At 41.8% G+C, this 16,019-nt stretch overlaps 1 protein-coding gene across 2 annotated transcripts in view; it reads right to left on the bottom strand.

The window, feature by feature from the left end:
* Positions 1-493: 493 nt before the first annotated feature.
* Positions 494-16,019, bottom strand: part of E2F3 (E2F transcription factor 3) — an 84,023-nt gene continuing 68,497 nt past the window's right edge. For both annotated transcript variants that reach the window (XM_010848823.1, XM_010848822.1), the window contains exons 2-7: positions 14,012-14,123; positions 12,585-12,804; positions 11,065-11,223; positions 7,626-7,740; positions 5,426-5,561; positions 494-4,078 (exon numbers count right to left, since the gene is read on the bottom strand). In XM_010848823.1, the coding sequence (XP_010847125.1) occupies positions 3,816-4,078; positions 5,426-5,561; positions 7,626-7,740; positions 11,065-11,223; positions 12,585-12,804; positions 14,012-14,123 (1,005 nt within the window). In that variant the 3' untranslated portion in view covers positions 494-3,815. The remainder of the gene's footprint in view (positions 4,079-5,425; positions 5,562-7,625; positions 7,741-11,064; positions 11,224-12,584; positions 12,805-14,011; positions 14,124-16,019) is intronic.

The following is a 16,019-nucleotide window of genomic DNA, read 5'->3' as shown; positions in this document are numbered from 1 at the left end:
GCTGATAAGGATCTTTGTCTTTTTCTATTTGGACTCCAGCACTTACAACCATATCCAGCATATAGTAATCACTTCATGCTCATTCAGAGTGACTGAATGAATAAATGAACAACTACTTCACTTAAAGAACATGGAGTGAATCTAGAACAAGGGAGGCAATTACCTGTATTGAGAAATAATCTACTTGCTTCAAGCTCCTTATGAGGAAGAAAACTTGACTTGGTGTTTTCTCGGTGTACAAATCCTTCTTCCACACCTGGGGTGGCTTCTGCAGGTGATCAGAGACATGGCAAGTTCTTTTGCTTCCTAAAGTGGCAAACACTCACAAGTGGTCAAAAAGCCTTTTGCTTAATGCTCCCCAGATTCCCAGAACAGTAAAGCATATGATGTTTTGAGTTTTTATTCAAACTTTCCCCTTAACTTAAGCATGTCTTTATAAATATAATGTAAGAGCATAAGACAATAGTAAGAAACCATTCACAAGGCTGAACTCTTAAAAAAAAATCATTTTATTGATCCTTTACCATACAAAATTTATTCAAATTACACCCATTTGAAGTGGTAAGATCACAGCTAGAGAACAGGTTACCCTGTAACAAATCTATTTACAAAATCCATCATAAAAGCTTTTTTTTTTTTTTTACATTATATTACATATTTTCTTTTTTAAACTAGCATACAACACAAAGCTAAACTGATTAGTAGTTTGCATACTCCCAATTCTGGGAGAAATACTTCCTTTTGACAAAATCTCGTACCCCACAGGAAAAGAAATTCCCACAATCGGACAGTTGCCACCCAACTCACTCTGCAAGGCATCTTCCTTCAAATCCCTCATTTCGTACACACGAGTTGTCATGCACACACTGAGTTCTTACTTTCTTTTTCCTGAAAGCTAAAGCTTTAAATACTGCAATTGTATTTACAGATCTACACTTACAACAAAAATGAACACAAGAACCACCACAACAACAAGAACAACAACAAGAAAAAAAAATAACACTCTTAAAAAATTACAAACCAGCTAGAAAATATTCTGGCAGTGTTTACAAATTAATTGCTATTTTGTACAAAATTGCTAGATAATGAAAATATGAGGAGACTGCGTATCAACTTAAATAAAATGATTACTAAGCACAAATCTGTACATATAAACACACACCTAACACTGTTTGACAGCTCATGTGTTGCTCTTTATACAATTTACTCTCTAAGGCTCACGCAGTCATAATTCGCACACTTGTAACTTTTAGCCATTTCATGTGTGAGCTTTAATAGCAGCAACTCAATGGTACCAGGAAACCTGCATACTCAGTACTTAAAGTAACACAAATACTGTAGTACTAACCCACTTCGTGTGCCAGAAACTTATGTCAAAAAGAAAATGACTAATGCAAACAGAATACAGTATGGACGTCTACTTACTGTACACCAGTTAAGCCCATTAACTGGGAAAGCCTTATGCATGAAGGAACTTTTAAGACTTATTAGGATTCTTTTCGTTTTTTAAAACAATAAATACGGCATCACGTTACGAAAAGGTTTAACAAGAAATTCAACCAAACACACAACCACATAGCCAGGTGAGCTCAGTCTTTAGACTTTGGAAAAAAATCAGCTTTGTGCAGCTGGCAAAGAGAATTACACAAAGCTGGAAGCAGAGGCAGCTAACCAGATGAGATAAATATGGGAAATAGGGAAAAGCTTGGCATAAATGGTTTCCCATAGAGGAAAAAAACCCCACAGTGCATTTCCAGTAGGCACTTGACACAAAGCTCCCCCTCCCTCCCCCACCCAATGCTTCATCTCGGACCAGGTCCAGTGTGTGTCCAGGGGAGGAGGGCGGGGATGGAGGCCGAAGAAAAAGGAGGATAAACTGCACCTTTGTTTTTCTTCTCAAACATACACCCATGCATACCTACACAAATAGTTTAAAGTGCTGGTGTCATTTGTGTTGACCCCACCACCACTTTGCATATTGTGGAAATCTACCTAGAGTAAATCGGCTGGGGCTTTCGTAGGTTTTGTACTTTTCCTAAGGGATATAAGTAAGGAATATTCCATAAGATGGTATGGAAAAGCCCAAATGAACTTTTTGGCCAACCCAGTATTTCTTTTTTCCCATCCTGTTGAATCGAGTGCCTACCATGTGCCTCCCACTGTGTCGGGCAGAACAGCAATTCAACTCAACCATTCTTGGTGTGAGGTTTTATTTATTAGATGACTCCCTCATTCCCACAGTCATTAGCATCCAAGGAATGGATGTGAGGTACTCTGCCACATTCCCAGTGGGAGATGGCCATCTACCCCCTGGCCAATGGGAAAGCCATTCTTGGACTCAACTGGTAGGATTTTGCCACTGTCAGGAAGCCTCCGACTTGGGACGCCATTCCTGAAGAGTTAAGTGGGAGATGTCCTGGCATCCTGCCCTGCCTTTTTTCTATAGCCCCAGCTTTCCTTGGTCCAACCTGCTCCTTCACAGTGGAAGGGGGAACGGGGGTTCTGGCCAGGACTCCTGTAGCCCCAGACACAGTGGGAGCTCCCTGCTCTCAATGGCTGAAGCGAAGTGCCACTGATAGCATGCTACTCATGACGGGGGATGTCCTTCTCCCCAGAGGCCTCTCCATCCGACCCCATCCTGAGAAGTGGTCTCCCTGAGTGCAGTGTAAGAGCCCTTTCCCCGGTCACAGGGGGCCTGGGAAGCCCAAGGGACGGAGGGATCCATCCATACCTGCTGCTTCTTGGGGGTCTGACCTGGTTCTCTCCAATGGGCCACCCCCTTCAGTGAGCTCCACTCGCTCCGAGCACCCCCTCCTGGGGAAGGAAGCGAGATGGGGCAAAGCTTCTCGCCGAGGCTATTAAGCCTTAGATCACACATGCTCTGATCAGTAGAGGTTCTCTACCTCTGCTTAAAATAATTTGAATTAGCAAAAACCGCTTCAAAGTAAACAATTAAATTGAAATGGTTGATGGGTGCCACAGGAATGCTTAAATGGCAGCTAAAAAAAAGAAAAAGAAAAAAAAAAAAACAATCCACAAAGAACTCCTAAGTAGGCATTTGCTATAAACTTCAAACTTACAAATACGTTGGGGGCAAGAGAGTGGGAGTGGTTTATGGAGACAGGAAAATCCACAACAGCTTAGAGGGGCAGAACTCGACTGTTCTTCTGTATCTGCGATGAGTATTGGAGAACAGTTTCTTCATCTGAAAGGCTGTGGAAGATCTCTTGGCCTCCGAGTGGGACATGCGGTCCATAGCTTAAACTGAATTATGACAGTAATTTAAATATTCCTAAGAAGAGCTGAAGAAATTCATTTCATACTTTTGCATGACTTCAAGTTTACAGTTCCTGCAGTTTCCATCCCAAATTAGCAGACCCCAAAGACATGCATTCTGCGGAGAAGGCACGGCTTGAAATGCTATTAAGGAAGATTGCTGTTTTCGAGTGGGCCAGGTGGCCAGACCCCATTCTACAGCCCATCCGTCAGGCACAGCAAGCCAATCCAGGAGGGAGGGAGGGAGGAAGAGGGCGGGTGAGAGACACCTGATTGCACATTTTCTCACTTGCTGACTCATCCAGGAGATTTTGGAGCCTGGGGCAAGGCAGGGCTTTCCCAAGGGAGCCTGCAACTGTGCGTTGATAGTTTTGTTTTTTTAAATTCATTAAAATGTCAGCTTTGTTCTGAAGTCTGTAGTTTACTTCATGATACTATCTTGGAGGAAGAAGGGCGGAAGGGACAACACTGCATGACACATGTTCTGGTTCCATAATAAAAAAATATTGGTTTATAAGGGGAGTTCACACGAAGCATAATCAACTACACATAAAGTCTTCCACCAGCGGGAGCTTTTCCAAATCGTAAGCATCAAAGAGATCGCTGATGCCTTCTTCCTCCCCGAGGCTTAGGAGATAGTCTTCTTGGAGCAGGGGAGGCAGTAAGTTCACAAATGGTCCTTCTAGGTTGGAAGGAATTTGGTCCTCAGTCTGCTGTAAAAGGTTGGCCGGGGAGGCCAGAGGAGAAAGGTTTGCCATAGAAATCGAGCAATCACTATGTCCTGAGTTGGTTGAAGCCAAGTCTGAGAAGAAAGAAAAAGGTGGTGGAAACAAGAAAATGAGTCAGGTAAAAATCTAATCTGGAGGAAGCATATATACGTTGCTGTCATAGAAGCATGCATTCTTTTGCTAAGGACAATTAGATGACATTACGACACTGTTGTTGTTTAGTCTATAAGTCATGTTCGACTCTTGTGTCTCCATGGACTGTGGCCTGCCAGGCTCCTCTGTCCATGGGATTTCTCAGGCAAGAATACTGGAGTGGGTTGCCACTTCCTTCTCCAGGGGAACTTCACAACCCAGGGATGGAACCCACGTCTCCTGTATTGGCAGGCAGATTCTTTACCACTGAGCCACTGGGGAAACCTGCCATTATGGTATAGATCAGCTTTTATACTAACGTGCATTGTTGAGTAGGGACTCTGGTCAGCCTTTTCTTGTTCTTGTCTACTCGCTCATCTTTTAAAATATCAACTGTTAGCAAACAAGAATACAGGTAGCTTCAAAGATTAGAGACTAACAAGTTCAAAAACAAGTTTCTAATACCAGTTAGTCATCCTTTAGGAAAAGCAAAACAAAACATGCAGACTGAAAAGTTGGCTCCCCAGTAGAGGTCACTGATTTTAGTCTTTTTTTGAACAACTAGCTTATTAAAGATAATTCTAAAAATACAAATAAAAGGACACATCTACTTTGAAGTTCTAGGGTGGGGGAAAAAAGTGGTCTTTGGTTTTACCATTTGAGGTGCCCTTTTTTTTTTCCTCTCAATATTAAGTCAGATCTGAATACTTAAATCACTTCTTGCTGCTATCTTGGGAGGGAGAAAAAATTAAGTACATATCTCCAATCTGAGACAACAAAAAGACTACAAAGAGCTTCCTTTGCTGTGGAGACAATGAAGGGAGGAATTAGATTTATTTTTTCTTCTCTTCCCTTATTCTCTCCCCATCACACTGGGGGGAAAAATTAAGATAAAACTTCTTGGGCAAAAGGCTTCCTTCTCCCAACTTTTTTTCAGTTCCCTCTCCAATGATCAGTGATATCACTCAGAGGTATGTGGCCAAGTATAGCTGGTGATTCAGCTGGACAGCTATCACACCTCCACTCTTCACTTTTGCTGGTTTTCCAAAACACTGCAAAGAAACAGTTTCTGCCAATAGCAAAAGCCTGAGGGGACTCCATTAAGTGGGTGGAGGAGCCATTTGCCCAAGATCATTATTTTCTTCTGAAAACTATTCGAAATTTTTTTTAATGTAACATTAATGATAGAAATTTTTGTTTCTTGCCAAGACTTGTGATTCTGATACAGGATCCTTCTAGTTACCTTCATTTTTAACATAGTTTCCAAATGACAAAAGTGGAATTTTTACCTTTGGAAGTGGGTTTAGGGATATTCCCATTGTGGTCTTGGTTGTTTGTTTTCATTGGACTGTGTGTTTCAGTCTCTTCTGGACACAAATAAACCTCAATGGGTCCTTGGGTACTTGCCAAATGTATTTGTAGGCTCTATGAATAGAAGTGAGAAAAGTTCAAACTGGAAGCTGTTTTGTAATTTTCATGGAAAAATGGAAAGGGTAATTTTCATTGTTGCTTTTGCTTCTCCACTGGTAGTCTATCTCAGTCAATGACTGTCAACCTCTAGAGCAGGGGTCAGCAAACTACAGCCCGAAGGGAAATCCTGTCCACCAACTGGCTTTGTAAATAAAGTTTTATTGGGAAAAGTTATACCTATTCTCATTGCTTATATGTTGCCTCTGGCTTCTTCTTCTTTTTTTTTTTTAATGCTATAATGGTAGGACTGTGCAGTTGAGTAGTCCCAACAGACTACAGGGCTCACACAGACAACAATATTTACTGTCTGGCTCTTTATAAAGAAAAACTTTGCTGATCCCTGCCAAGAGGAGGTGAATCTTTTAAAAAAAATTATTTCTTTTATGCAAACTATTAAAAGGTCTTTTAAATGTTCCAAATACCATATTTCTATGTTACTCATTCCTGAAGAGTAGGGTTTGTTTATACTGAACTTTAATCGCCACTGCATGAATAGTAAGTAGTCTTAAGTGCTAGAAACTGAGTTTAATAAAAGAATACAGCACACTAATATTTAAAATTCTTCATCTAGGTCATAAACCTATTATGATCATTTAAGATGAGAACTCTACACTAGATGGGAGTTTGTAAATTTCATTCTTTTTATTTTGTGTGCTTCTTTTACTACATTTCTTTATCTTATAGTCTAAGCTTATATTATCAAAGTATATTTGAAAACAATCACAAAAATATGCTCCTTATAATATTCTCATCTATCAGCAAACCCAAAGTCTCATTTGATTTTATAAATGTTAATCTGTTATAAATGAATAAATTCTTTAAATGTGCTAAGACAAGGTAGGGAGCTACTTTAAAACATCTATATCTTTATTCATGGTGGGGACCATATCCAGGGTAATCAACATAAAAGTCCCCACTGGTTCAAATCAATCAGAACCACTAGATAACAAATTATGAAAAAGAGTAAACCACAAGAGGGACAGGGCCCCATATACCACTTTGTAAACTATCAACTACTTTGAGTTGAATGCCCTGGTATGTTAAAATTAGACTTTATGGACATTCAATACATAGCAAACTGTTCATACATTTTTAAGGTTAGGATTAAGTAAAACAGATGGGGAAGAACTCTCAAGCTTTCAGGAAAATATGGATTTTAACTGACATCAATGATTCTTTAAACACTAGGCATTCCAATTTGCAGCGACACGGATGGACCCCGAGAGCGTCACACTGAGGGAACTAAGTCAGCTAGAGAAGGAAAATATCGTATGACATCCCATACATGGGGAATCTAAAAGGACCCCGAGAGCGTCATACTGAGGGAACTAAGTCAGCTAGAGAAGGAAAATATCGTATGACATCCCATACATGGGGAATCTAAAAGGACCCCGAGAGCGTCATACTGAGGGAACTAAGTCAGCTAGAGAAGGAAAATATCGTATGACATCCCATACATGGGGAATCTAAAAGGACCCCGAGAGCGTCATACTGAGGGAACTAAGTCAGCTAGAGAAGGAAAATATCGTATGACATCCCATATATGGGGAATCTAAAAGGACCCCGAGAGCGTCACACTGAGGGAACTAAGTCAGCTAGAGAAGGAAAATATCATATGACATCCCATATATGGGGAATCTAAAAGGAAATGGTACAACTTACAAGACACAGACTCACAGACTTAGAAAATGAACTTATGGTTGTGGGGGTGGGGGGACAGCTGGGAGTTTGGAATGGTCAGGTACACATTGCTATATTTAAAATGGATAACCAACAAGGACCTACCATACAGCACACGAAACTCTGCTCAGTGTTACATGGCAGCCTGGATGGGAGGGGAGTCTGGGGGAGGATGGATACCTGTCTATATATGGCTGAGTCCCTTCACTGTTCACCTGAAACTATCATGACATAATCAGCTATGCTCCAATACAAAATAGAGTTTATAAGGAAAAAACCAAAAAGCACCGGGCACTCCAAAAAGATCTCTGCAGGTGAACAGAGATGTTATCTCCTTACCTCTATTGGGTCAGGCACTTCAAGTCTTGTTTCTGGAGGGGCTTTCACAACTATAACAGTTTGGTCTTTAAGGCCACTAATTTTTCGAATATCTTGATATGTAACATAAGCTAACGTAATGAGTGTTAAGGAACTCTTCCAACTAATTGTCTCAGATGTAACCACTATGAACAGAACCAAATAGATGCATGGAAAAAATTTTAAGTATTTTATGTCTTATCTCCTTCTAGATCTTCCAAACAACAAATTAAATATATAGCTTTTTTCCTGCCCATTTCTAAAAAGTCCACAGCTACTTAAGATATTAACATAAAAACAAACAGAATAGTTAAACTCTCAAAAGAAAACTAAAACTCAGTTTGGTCAGGGCTTTTCAAACCAGATTCTGAGTGTTCTGTCATTCAAGTTGAATGACCGCAGAATCCCAATTTACAGAAAAAATTTGAGCTCTATTAGCCATAATTTTGTTGAAATTGCAGTAACTTATATCTGCTACTCTACTATTATAAAGTGTCAGCAGCCACCCAAAATGAATGAATGAGTAGCAACTACATTTATCCGTGGAAGAACTCCAAGTCCCACTCAGGCAGACAGCTTGTTTTCTTAAGTGCACCTGGGCTGGTTGTGTTATAGACTGCTTGCTGATAAGAGTGTCATTATTTCTCTGTTAGGAAAACTGTCCTTTCTATAATACTATTAACTATAAGATTTCAGTGCTCACAAGGAGGAAAGCAGCTTCCAGATGCTCTGCAAACCAAATGATTGAGGAAAAGAAAATAAAATAATATTCAGTACTCTCGGTAGCTACTTCTGGGCACTGAACAATTCTTTAAAGTGCCCTGACAGTCAAACCTAAGAGGATATTACGAAAGAATATGGAATTTATTATATGATAAAAGTATTTGTGCAAGCTTGCTTAGAGAGACAGGCTTTGACTTGGTGCTACTAGAGAAGAGCTCACATAGCTTTCTTTTATAAGGGACATGGAATAACATAATTAATCTACAATGGCTTTAGCCAGTTGCTTTTTTATATTAACGTACCAAAAAATGCCTAAGATGAAATAGCAAATCACAAGCCAATGAAGGCATTTCTGAAGATAACACAGTGAAAGGAGTCTGTGATCTAATATGTTTGATACAGTTATAGGTCTTAGCCTAGAGGAAATGATGTCCCTTAGATTAGTAGCTTTTTATTAGAAATTAAAGGAAGCTATGAACCTACTGTCCAGAAAAAAAACTCCTTCACCCATAATCTGCATGCACATTAAAAATATTTTTTTTGGCTGCACTGAGTGGAATGTGGGCTCTTAATTCTCTGACCAGCGATCAAACCTGCCCCCTGCAGTGGAAGTACAGACTCTTAAACACTGGAGCCCAGGGAAGTCCCTGCATGCACATTTAGGGGCATCTCTCACAGACTATTGGAGTAGGAAATGGCAACCCACTCCAGGCTTCTTGCCTGGAGAATCACATAAACAGAGGAGCCTGGTGGGCTACAGTCCATGGGGTCACAAAGAGTTGGGACACGACTGCAGTGACTGAGCATCCAGCATCACACAGACTATCATGTTAAGTCTCAGTAGTTTAGACAACAGCTAATTTACTGTTGAGCTTGACAGAACAGCTCATGCAGGATTCTAGGTTTTAGGTCATCATCTGTCTCATCAAGGAAGCCAATTGCTATCTTTATGGAAGACTTGACAGTTGTGAATTTTTACTGAGAACAGTGGGGAAACTGATAACTAGGTACTTGCCCCATAGCCCACTGTCAGAAAGCTATCTGACAACTTATTAAAACAAAAGCTCATCTACAATTACCCAACATGCTGCAGGAAGGAAAATTTCAACACATTTGTGAACAAGCTGTACCACATTCGGAACTGGATGGCAAATTGAAATAAATTGTGCAAACATATTCTCTAATCTTACAAACTTGCAAGTGCTTCCACTGTGGCTCCCTCCTGAATTTGTTTCTTGGGATAGCAGCCCCTTGTAAGGAAGCTTTCACTTCTGCAGAAAAGGCCCCAGAGAAAGCGAATGTAGGTGATAAGGCTACAAGTTGCCAATCGTGTGTAAAAACCCCATCTCCTCCTCTAAGGGGTTCCCGACTACACAAAGTAGCAAACAGCCCAGCTACGGCTATTCTTCTTTCTTCCCCTGTAAAACCACCCTGGCCAACGAGGCGGCGGGTGGTGGGCGTCAAATCATCACACCTCTTCTCCAGCTCCCTAACCATCAGCTGACAAGGTTAATCCTTTGGCCAACAGGAAATGAACAATTGAGAAAACTGCTTGAATTGGAAAACAAATGTCTCCATAACTTTTAGCAAAAGGTTACTTTAGATGAGACACTACAAGAAACTGGGCAGGTCACATTTTATTTTTTGTCTAACAAAGATAAACGTGGAGCTAAAATTAGAAACAAGATTATTTAAAATACTGGTTTTGTTTTCTACTAATAACTGAGAAGATTGCAAAACCTTCTTGTCAACACAATGAAGTAATCGCCCTCCGCTATGGTCTGACGTGAAGTGATGACCAGTAAGTTTCCTTCAGGTAGTCAACAGACTGCCAGCCAGTTAAGAACAAGAGTTGGCTTTTTAATACTTTTACTTCCAATGACTAGAAGAATGGATAAACTGAGATTTCTTAAGCCTTAGGGTGCTTCTGCAATCAGTTTTCAGTGCTGTGATTCAGCACTGGTGTTGTTGTTGTTTAGTCGATCAGCCATGTCTGACTCTGTGACCCCATGGACTGCAGCCCACAAGGCTCATCTGTCCATAGCATTCTCCAGGCAAGAAGACTAGAGTGGGTTGCCATTTCTTTCTCCAGGGGACCTTCCCCACCCAGGAATCTGACCCGCCTCTCCTGCATTGGCAGGCAGATTCTTTACCGCTGAGCCACCATAATGTGCTTTAAAAATTATAGAACAATTCTTCTTACACTCATTCAACTCCTTCAACTATAGTTCAGTCACACAGAGTCAATAAATTCCAACTGCTTCCAATATCTGATGAAATGAAAATAGAATATGAGAATCGCAACAATGACAGCTAACACCCATCCAAAATCCGGGAAGCCTAAGATGAATCTGCTTAATGTTATCATTAATATGAATACTGACACCTTATGGATCTCATTAATAGTGTTGTCCTATGCTATGAATGTACCCGTATGTCCCAACCACATGTGAATAAAATGCTTTAAAAAATAGTTCCCATCTGGTTATCAGAAGAGAGATGATAGGATGCAGTCTAATAACTATCATTCCATAAATAATGAATACACATACACGTGCCCCCCGCACTCCCCCCCCCCCCCCACTTACTTGGATGAAACTTGGGTAAAATTCTACCTTGCACATAAAAGTCAGATGGTCAACTCTGGAAATAGTCTAGAAAGCACTGACCCCCACTGAACAGGTGGCACAAAGGATATCTTTGATTCTCTGAATCCTCGGTTAACAGTTTGAGGTCCAGGGTGCAGCTTTGGATCAGTTCATCTAATTTCTTCTCTTCCTGACTGAGCTCGGTCACTTCTTTTGACAGGCCTTGACACTGGGCCAGCATGCCCCCGTCCTCAGACAGACTGCAGCCCCTGGAAATCCAAACACAGACTCTGCCTGGCTGTTCAACAGGCCAAAAGGGTCGGGGGGTAGGGGTGGGGCAGTGAAAGGGAGGGCTGGGAGAAATGGTCCTTCGGGTAAACGTCCCCTCTTTATGCAGGAGGTCACACTGCTTGTTAGCCAAGTGTTAAAATTAGAACGTTTATACATATTTTTTTTATACATACAGTCCTTCACTTTTCACACCATAGAAATTAAGTGAAGAAACACTGCTATTTTCAGGTTTCTTTCCTCCATAGGAGGCCTGTTTCTTTAGAAGACTCAAATTCAAAGGGCAGAAGGAGGCAGCTCTTCTTCCTGCCACGTGCCTCCCAGCGGGGAAAAAGAAATGGCGGGGGTGGGGCGGTGTGGGGGGGAAAGGAAAGAAACAGCAAGGTAGAAAGACTGGAAGGAAAAGACGGAATGGTTCAAAAATTCAACCAAACATCACCCCAAAAAAGCATGAAAAACCTAGGTAATTTCTGAGGGTCTTATACCAACAACTAAGAAGGAAAAGGAGGTTAAGGAAACACAGATGTGCTGGAAGCAAGAACAAAGACCAATCCCCAACAGGTCTGTCTCAACTACTAGCTAAAGTGGGTTACTGAATTGTCACAAAATTCCAAAAAGTACAAAAAACTACCTGTTTGTCTTACGTTAGAAGCAGTGTTTTTTCAAAGTCAACCCCTCTAATAAGGCTTTGGAAGTTGCTTCTCAAATACTGGGTGTTCAGATTCTCTGTCCATAATTCACAAATGATGTGATCACACATTTAATCATGCGTGTGGGTGTGTAGGTGACAAGTATTATCATCTCGGCTTTCCAGAAGGAACCAAGGCATTTAAGTCTTGACTTAATTTACAGAGAAAGTGAGTTCATCTGCAGTGAGAACCATGGACAAAGATACTGTGTAATACACGTATGTGTGGATACCAGCCATAGATAGTTTCTAAATTCCTACTAGAGACAAGCCAGAGGCCTGTGTAAGCATCTGTTAGATTACATGAGAGCACACATGCTGATATGATGGTGACAGCTGAACAGCAAGTTACTGTACATCTGCAGGGCCCTATTTAATCCCAGGGTCCCCTTGCTTGAGGCTAACTGAATATAAATCCTTTTATCTATGACACCAGCTAAACAGAAGGTCTCTTTGTAAAGAGACTCTGAACTTCGGCTAAGGAACTGAGGAGGGAAGAGAGGAGGGAGAAGAGTAGGAGGAAAAAGGAATGAAAGTGTGGGCATGAGTGTGAAAGCTGGGGCTGGGAGAAACCCCGCTGCAGTTTGCAAGGTACCCCACCCCCAACCCAGCCCAGAGCCAGCGAACTGGGGGTGGGGGGTGACCCGTACTCACATCCACTGCACGTTGTTTTTAGACTTCTTCTTAATGAGGTGGATGCCTTCCAGGACGTTGGTGATGTCGTAAATCCTTCTCTTTTGCACCTTCAGCACCTCTGCCGCCTTGTTCAAATCCAAGACCCCATCAGGTGACTGGCTCAGGAGCTGAATGAACTTCTTGGTGAGCAGACCAAGGGATGTATCATACCGCGTTTTTTCTGAGGGAGATTTTGGAGCTTAAAGAAAAACAAAAACCGAGCGGGTAGGGGGAATAGGGGGAAAGGTAAAGAAATGAAGGGTTTCTTTGCAGTCAAGCAAGCCCCCTCTCCCCCAGCAGCCCAGGTATTAGCATCAGAAGCAAAGCTGTTGTTGCTGATGTTTTTGGTGAGTCATAGAAAGCTATGAACTGCTTTATTAGAAAAGGAAATGATGGTAAAAATTCCTGTTTGATGAAAGTGTTTCACTGCGAATTTCTCAGTAGTTTCTATTTTGACTTATCTTACTCTGGGACTAGTGAAGTATCTCACAGATGGTAGGTGTTCAAAACTATCTGTTGAATGAATGAAAAGTGCTGTAGCCTCATGGAGCTGTAGCAACATGGAGCCTAAGTCAATGGGTTCAGACTGTGAACTTCTCCAGCTTTTGATGACAGACCCATCCTAACTGGCTTTTCAGACTCCTTTATCTGTTTGCATATAACTTGTTCACCAACTTTCCAAATAATGTAGATGAAGAATGCCTAGGAAATGTCTTTCAATCCCATCTCCCCATCCCTCTGGTATGAAATATCCCCATTTAATATTGTATTTATTCTCTTATAGGTATACAGGTCAAGGGTTTAACTGAATATGACACACAATTTGTGGACTCCCTAATTCATAAACTACACGTTAGGAGAGGATGAAGTCTAAATGAATTTAGCCTCCACATTAAATGCCAGAGACATAAAGGACAATTTAGCTGTTTACAACCTCCTTTTCTCTTAAAGAAACAATGATCATGTTGATGGAAATGCAAACTAGCTGCAATTCACTGGTCTCCATCAAGTCTTAGGCTGCCATATGCTGAGCTAGAGATTTAGGCCAACAGAGGTAACACCTAATGCCCAGCTAGCCTTGGTCCCTCAAATAAGGTCCATGAAGGCAAGTTAGTTAGATTTGACCATGGAATGGTACCAAGGAGTTTACATTCTGAGTTGAAAAATGAAATTGTGCATACCAACAGAGGCCTCCCCTGAGGTCAGCTTACAGGTAACAGGACTCACTCTGTACACCTTTCACTGGGTGTCTGCAGACATCATATTTATTTTTTTGGACAGGCAAAGACAGAAATGAAAAAGAACCAAACATGCCAAAATTGTCCACACCTCGGGTCCCTTCAGCCACGAGCTCTGAAAGTTGGGAAGTTCACACCTGGGGGAGGGAAAGACGACACAATCCTTACTTTTTGGGCTGTCTGGACTCCGGAGTGCAGCTCTTCCTTTGCCCTTGGGGGTTTTTAAACCATCTGAGAGGTACTGCTGGCCGCTTTCTCCTAGCTCCAGCCTGCGCTTTGCCTGGAATGAGAGAGTACAGTTGTTGGTCGCGGGTCATGTGGACAATCGCAAGTGAGGCTGCGGCCTGGCTCCTGCCAAACGCAGCAGGCTTGCATCAGCCCTACCCTGGCCCCCTCAGCCTCCTCTGGGCCTCAGTTCCCTCCAGCCTGGGCTCCCCGGAACCCTCCAAGACGGGGCTCTGGCCTCCTGTGCACAGATGGACAGATCCAACGATCCTTCAGGCTTAGGCTCTGCAGGCACTTTGTTCATTTACTCATGGATTCAACACATGTGCCAGGCATGGGGCTGGAGACTAAGAATACCACAGGCACCGTGGAACTTTAATTCACTTTCCCCCAGCAAACCTCGGCTGCTACCTCCATCTCTGACCTGGACTGAACCCCCTTCCATGTGTTCCCCCATACACTCTGTGTTTGTTGGTATCATAACACTTGCTGGATATAAGAGTTATTTTACTTATCTGTTTCTCATTTCCTTTAAGGCAGGGACTGTTTCCCATTTATCCTTGCAGACCTAGGGCTTGGCACAGAGCCTGGGTTTCTGTAGGTATTCAATCACACATACAGTCTCTCTCTATATATACATATATTGATATATTCAATGAAAGAAAGAGTGATTGAACAGGAACACAACTAGTCACAGACTACAAATGGTCATTCATCAGGATAAAAAATACCACAAACACTCAATCTTGGGCTTCCACTGGGATTACTTTCTGCATTTTGTTATCAACTTGGGCAAACGAGAAGTTCTCACCCAACTTTTTCATCTGATTTTCACTTTAAAAATATCCACTTTGTGTCTTTTGTGTACTGGGCTCTGGGCTTAGGGAACAGAGCTAAGCAAGACAGATAAAGAGTCCCTTGGTTCCTACTGTGCAGAGACCAGGAAAGAAGCCAGGTAATTAAGTAAGTAATTGCCGACTGCTGACTGCATGGGTGTGAAGGGCGTTCAGACAGGGGTGGTACCAACTAGACACCCACACAGCAATGTGCATTTAGGCTCATTTCAGGGCGGATTCTTCTAATGAGGAGATTCACAATTTCAAAATAACTCCGCATGATGTAGACACTGAAGTAACAACTTATCAGCTGATGACACATATCCAGCTTCTCTACGGAAAAGTTATCAGCTAAATTCATTCTGTTCACTACAGTGGCCATGAGCCACAGGAGGCTCATGTGAACTGACACGTGCTGTCCATGTAAGACACACACTGGATTTCAAAAACTAAGGGTCAAAGAGCTCATGAATCATTTTTTTATATTGATCACATGTTAAATTGGTGCTGTTTTGGCTTTATAAATTATTAAATAAGATACTTTAAAGTGATCATTTTATCTGTATGTGTATTTTATCTATACACATCAGTTCAGTTCAGTTCAGTCGCTCAGTCATGTCCGACTCTTTGCGACCCCATGAATCCAAGCATGCCAGGCCTCCCTGTCCATCACCAACTCCTGGAGTTCACCCAGACTCACACCCATCAAGTCAGTGATGCCATCCAGCCATATCATCCTCTGTCATCCCCTTCTTCTGCCCCCAATCCCTCCCAGAATCAGGGTCTTTTCCAATGAGTCAACTCTTTGCATGAGGTGGCCAAAGTACTGGAGTTTCAGCCTTAGCATCATTCCTTCCAAAGAAATCCCAGGGCTGATCTGCTTCAGAATGGACTGGTTGGATCTCCTTGTAGTCCAAGGGACTCTCAAGGGTCTTCTCCAACACCACAGTTCAAAAGCATCAATTCTTCGGCACTTAGCCTTCTTCACAGTCCAACTCTCACATCCATACATGACCACAGGAAAAACCATAGCCTTGACTAGATGAACCTTTGTTGGCAAAGTAATGTCTCTGCTTTTGAATATGCTATCTAGGTTGGTCATAACTTTCCTTCCA

This window comes from Bison bison, unplaced genomic scaffold (genome assembly GCF_000754665.1).
Source record: "Bison bison bison isolate TAMUID 2011002044 unplaced genomic scaffold, Bison_UMD1.0 scf7180017864274, whole genome shotgun sequence".
Taxonomy (NCBI): domain Eukaryota; kingdom Metazoa; phylum Chordata; class Mammalia; order Artiodactyla; family Bovidae; genus Bison; species Bison bison.
The sequence above is the reverse complement of the archived record's forward strand: the minus strand, read 5'-3'. Positions and strand labels throughout refer to the sequence as shown.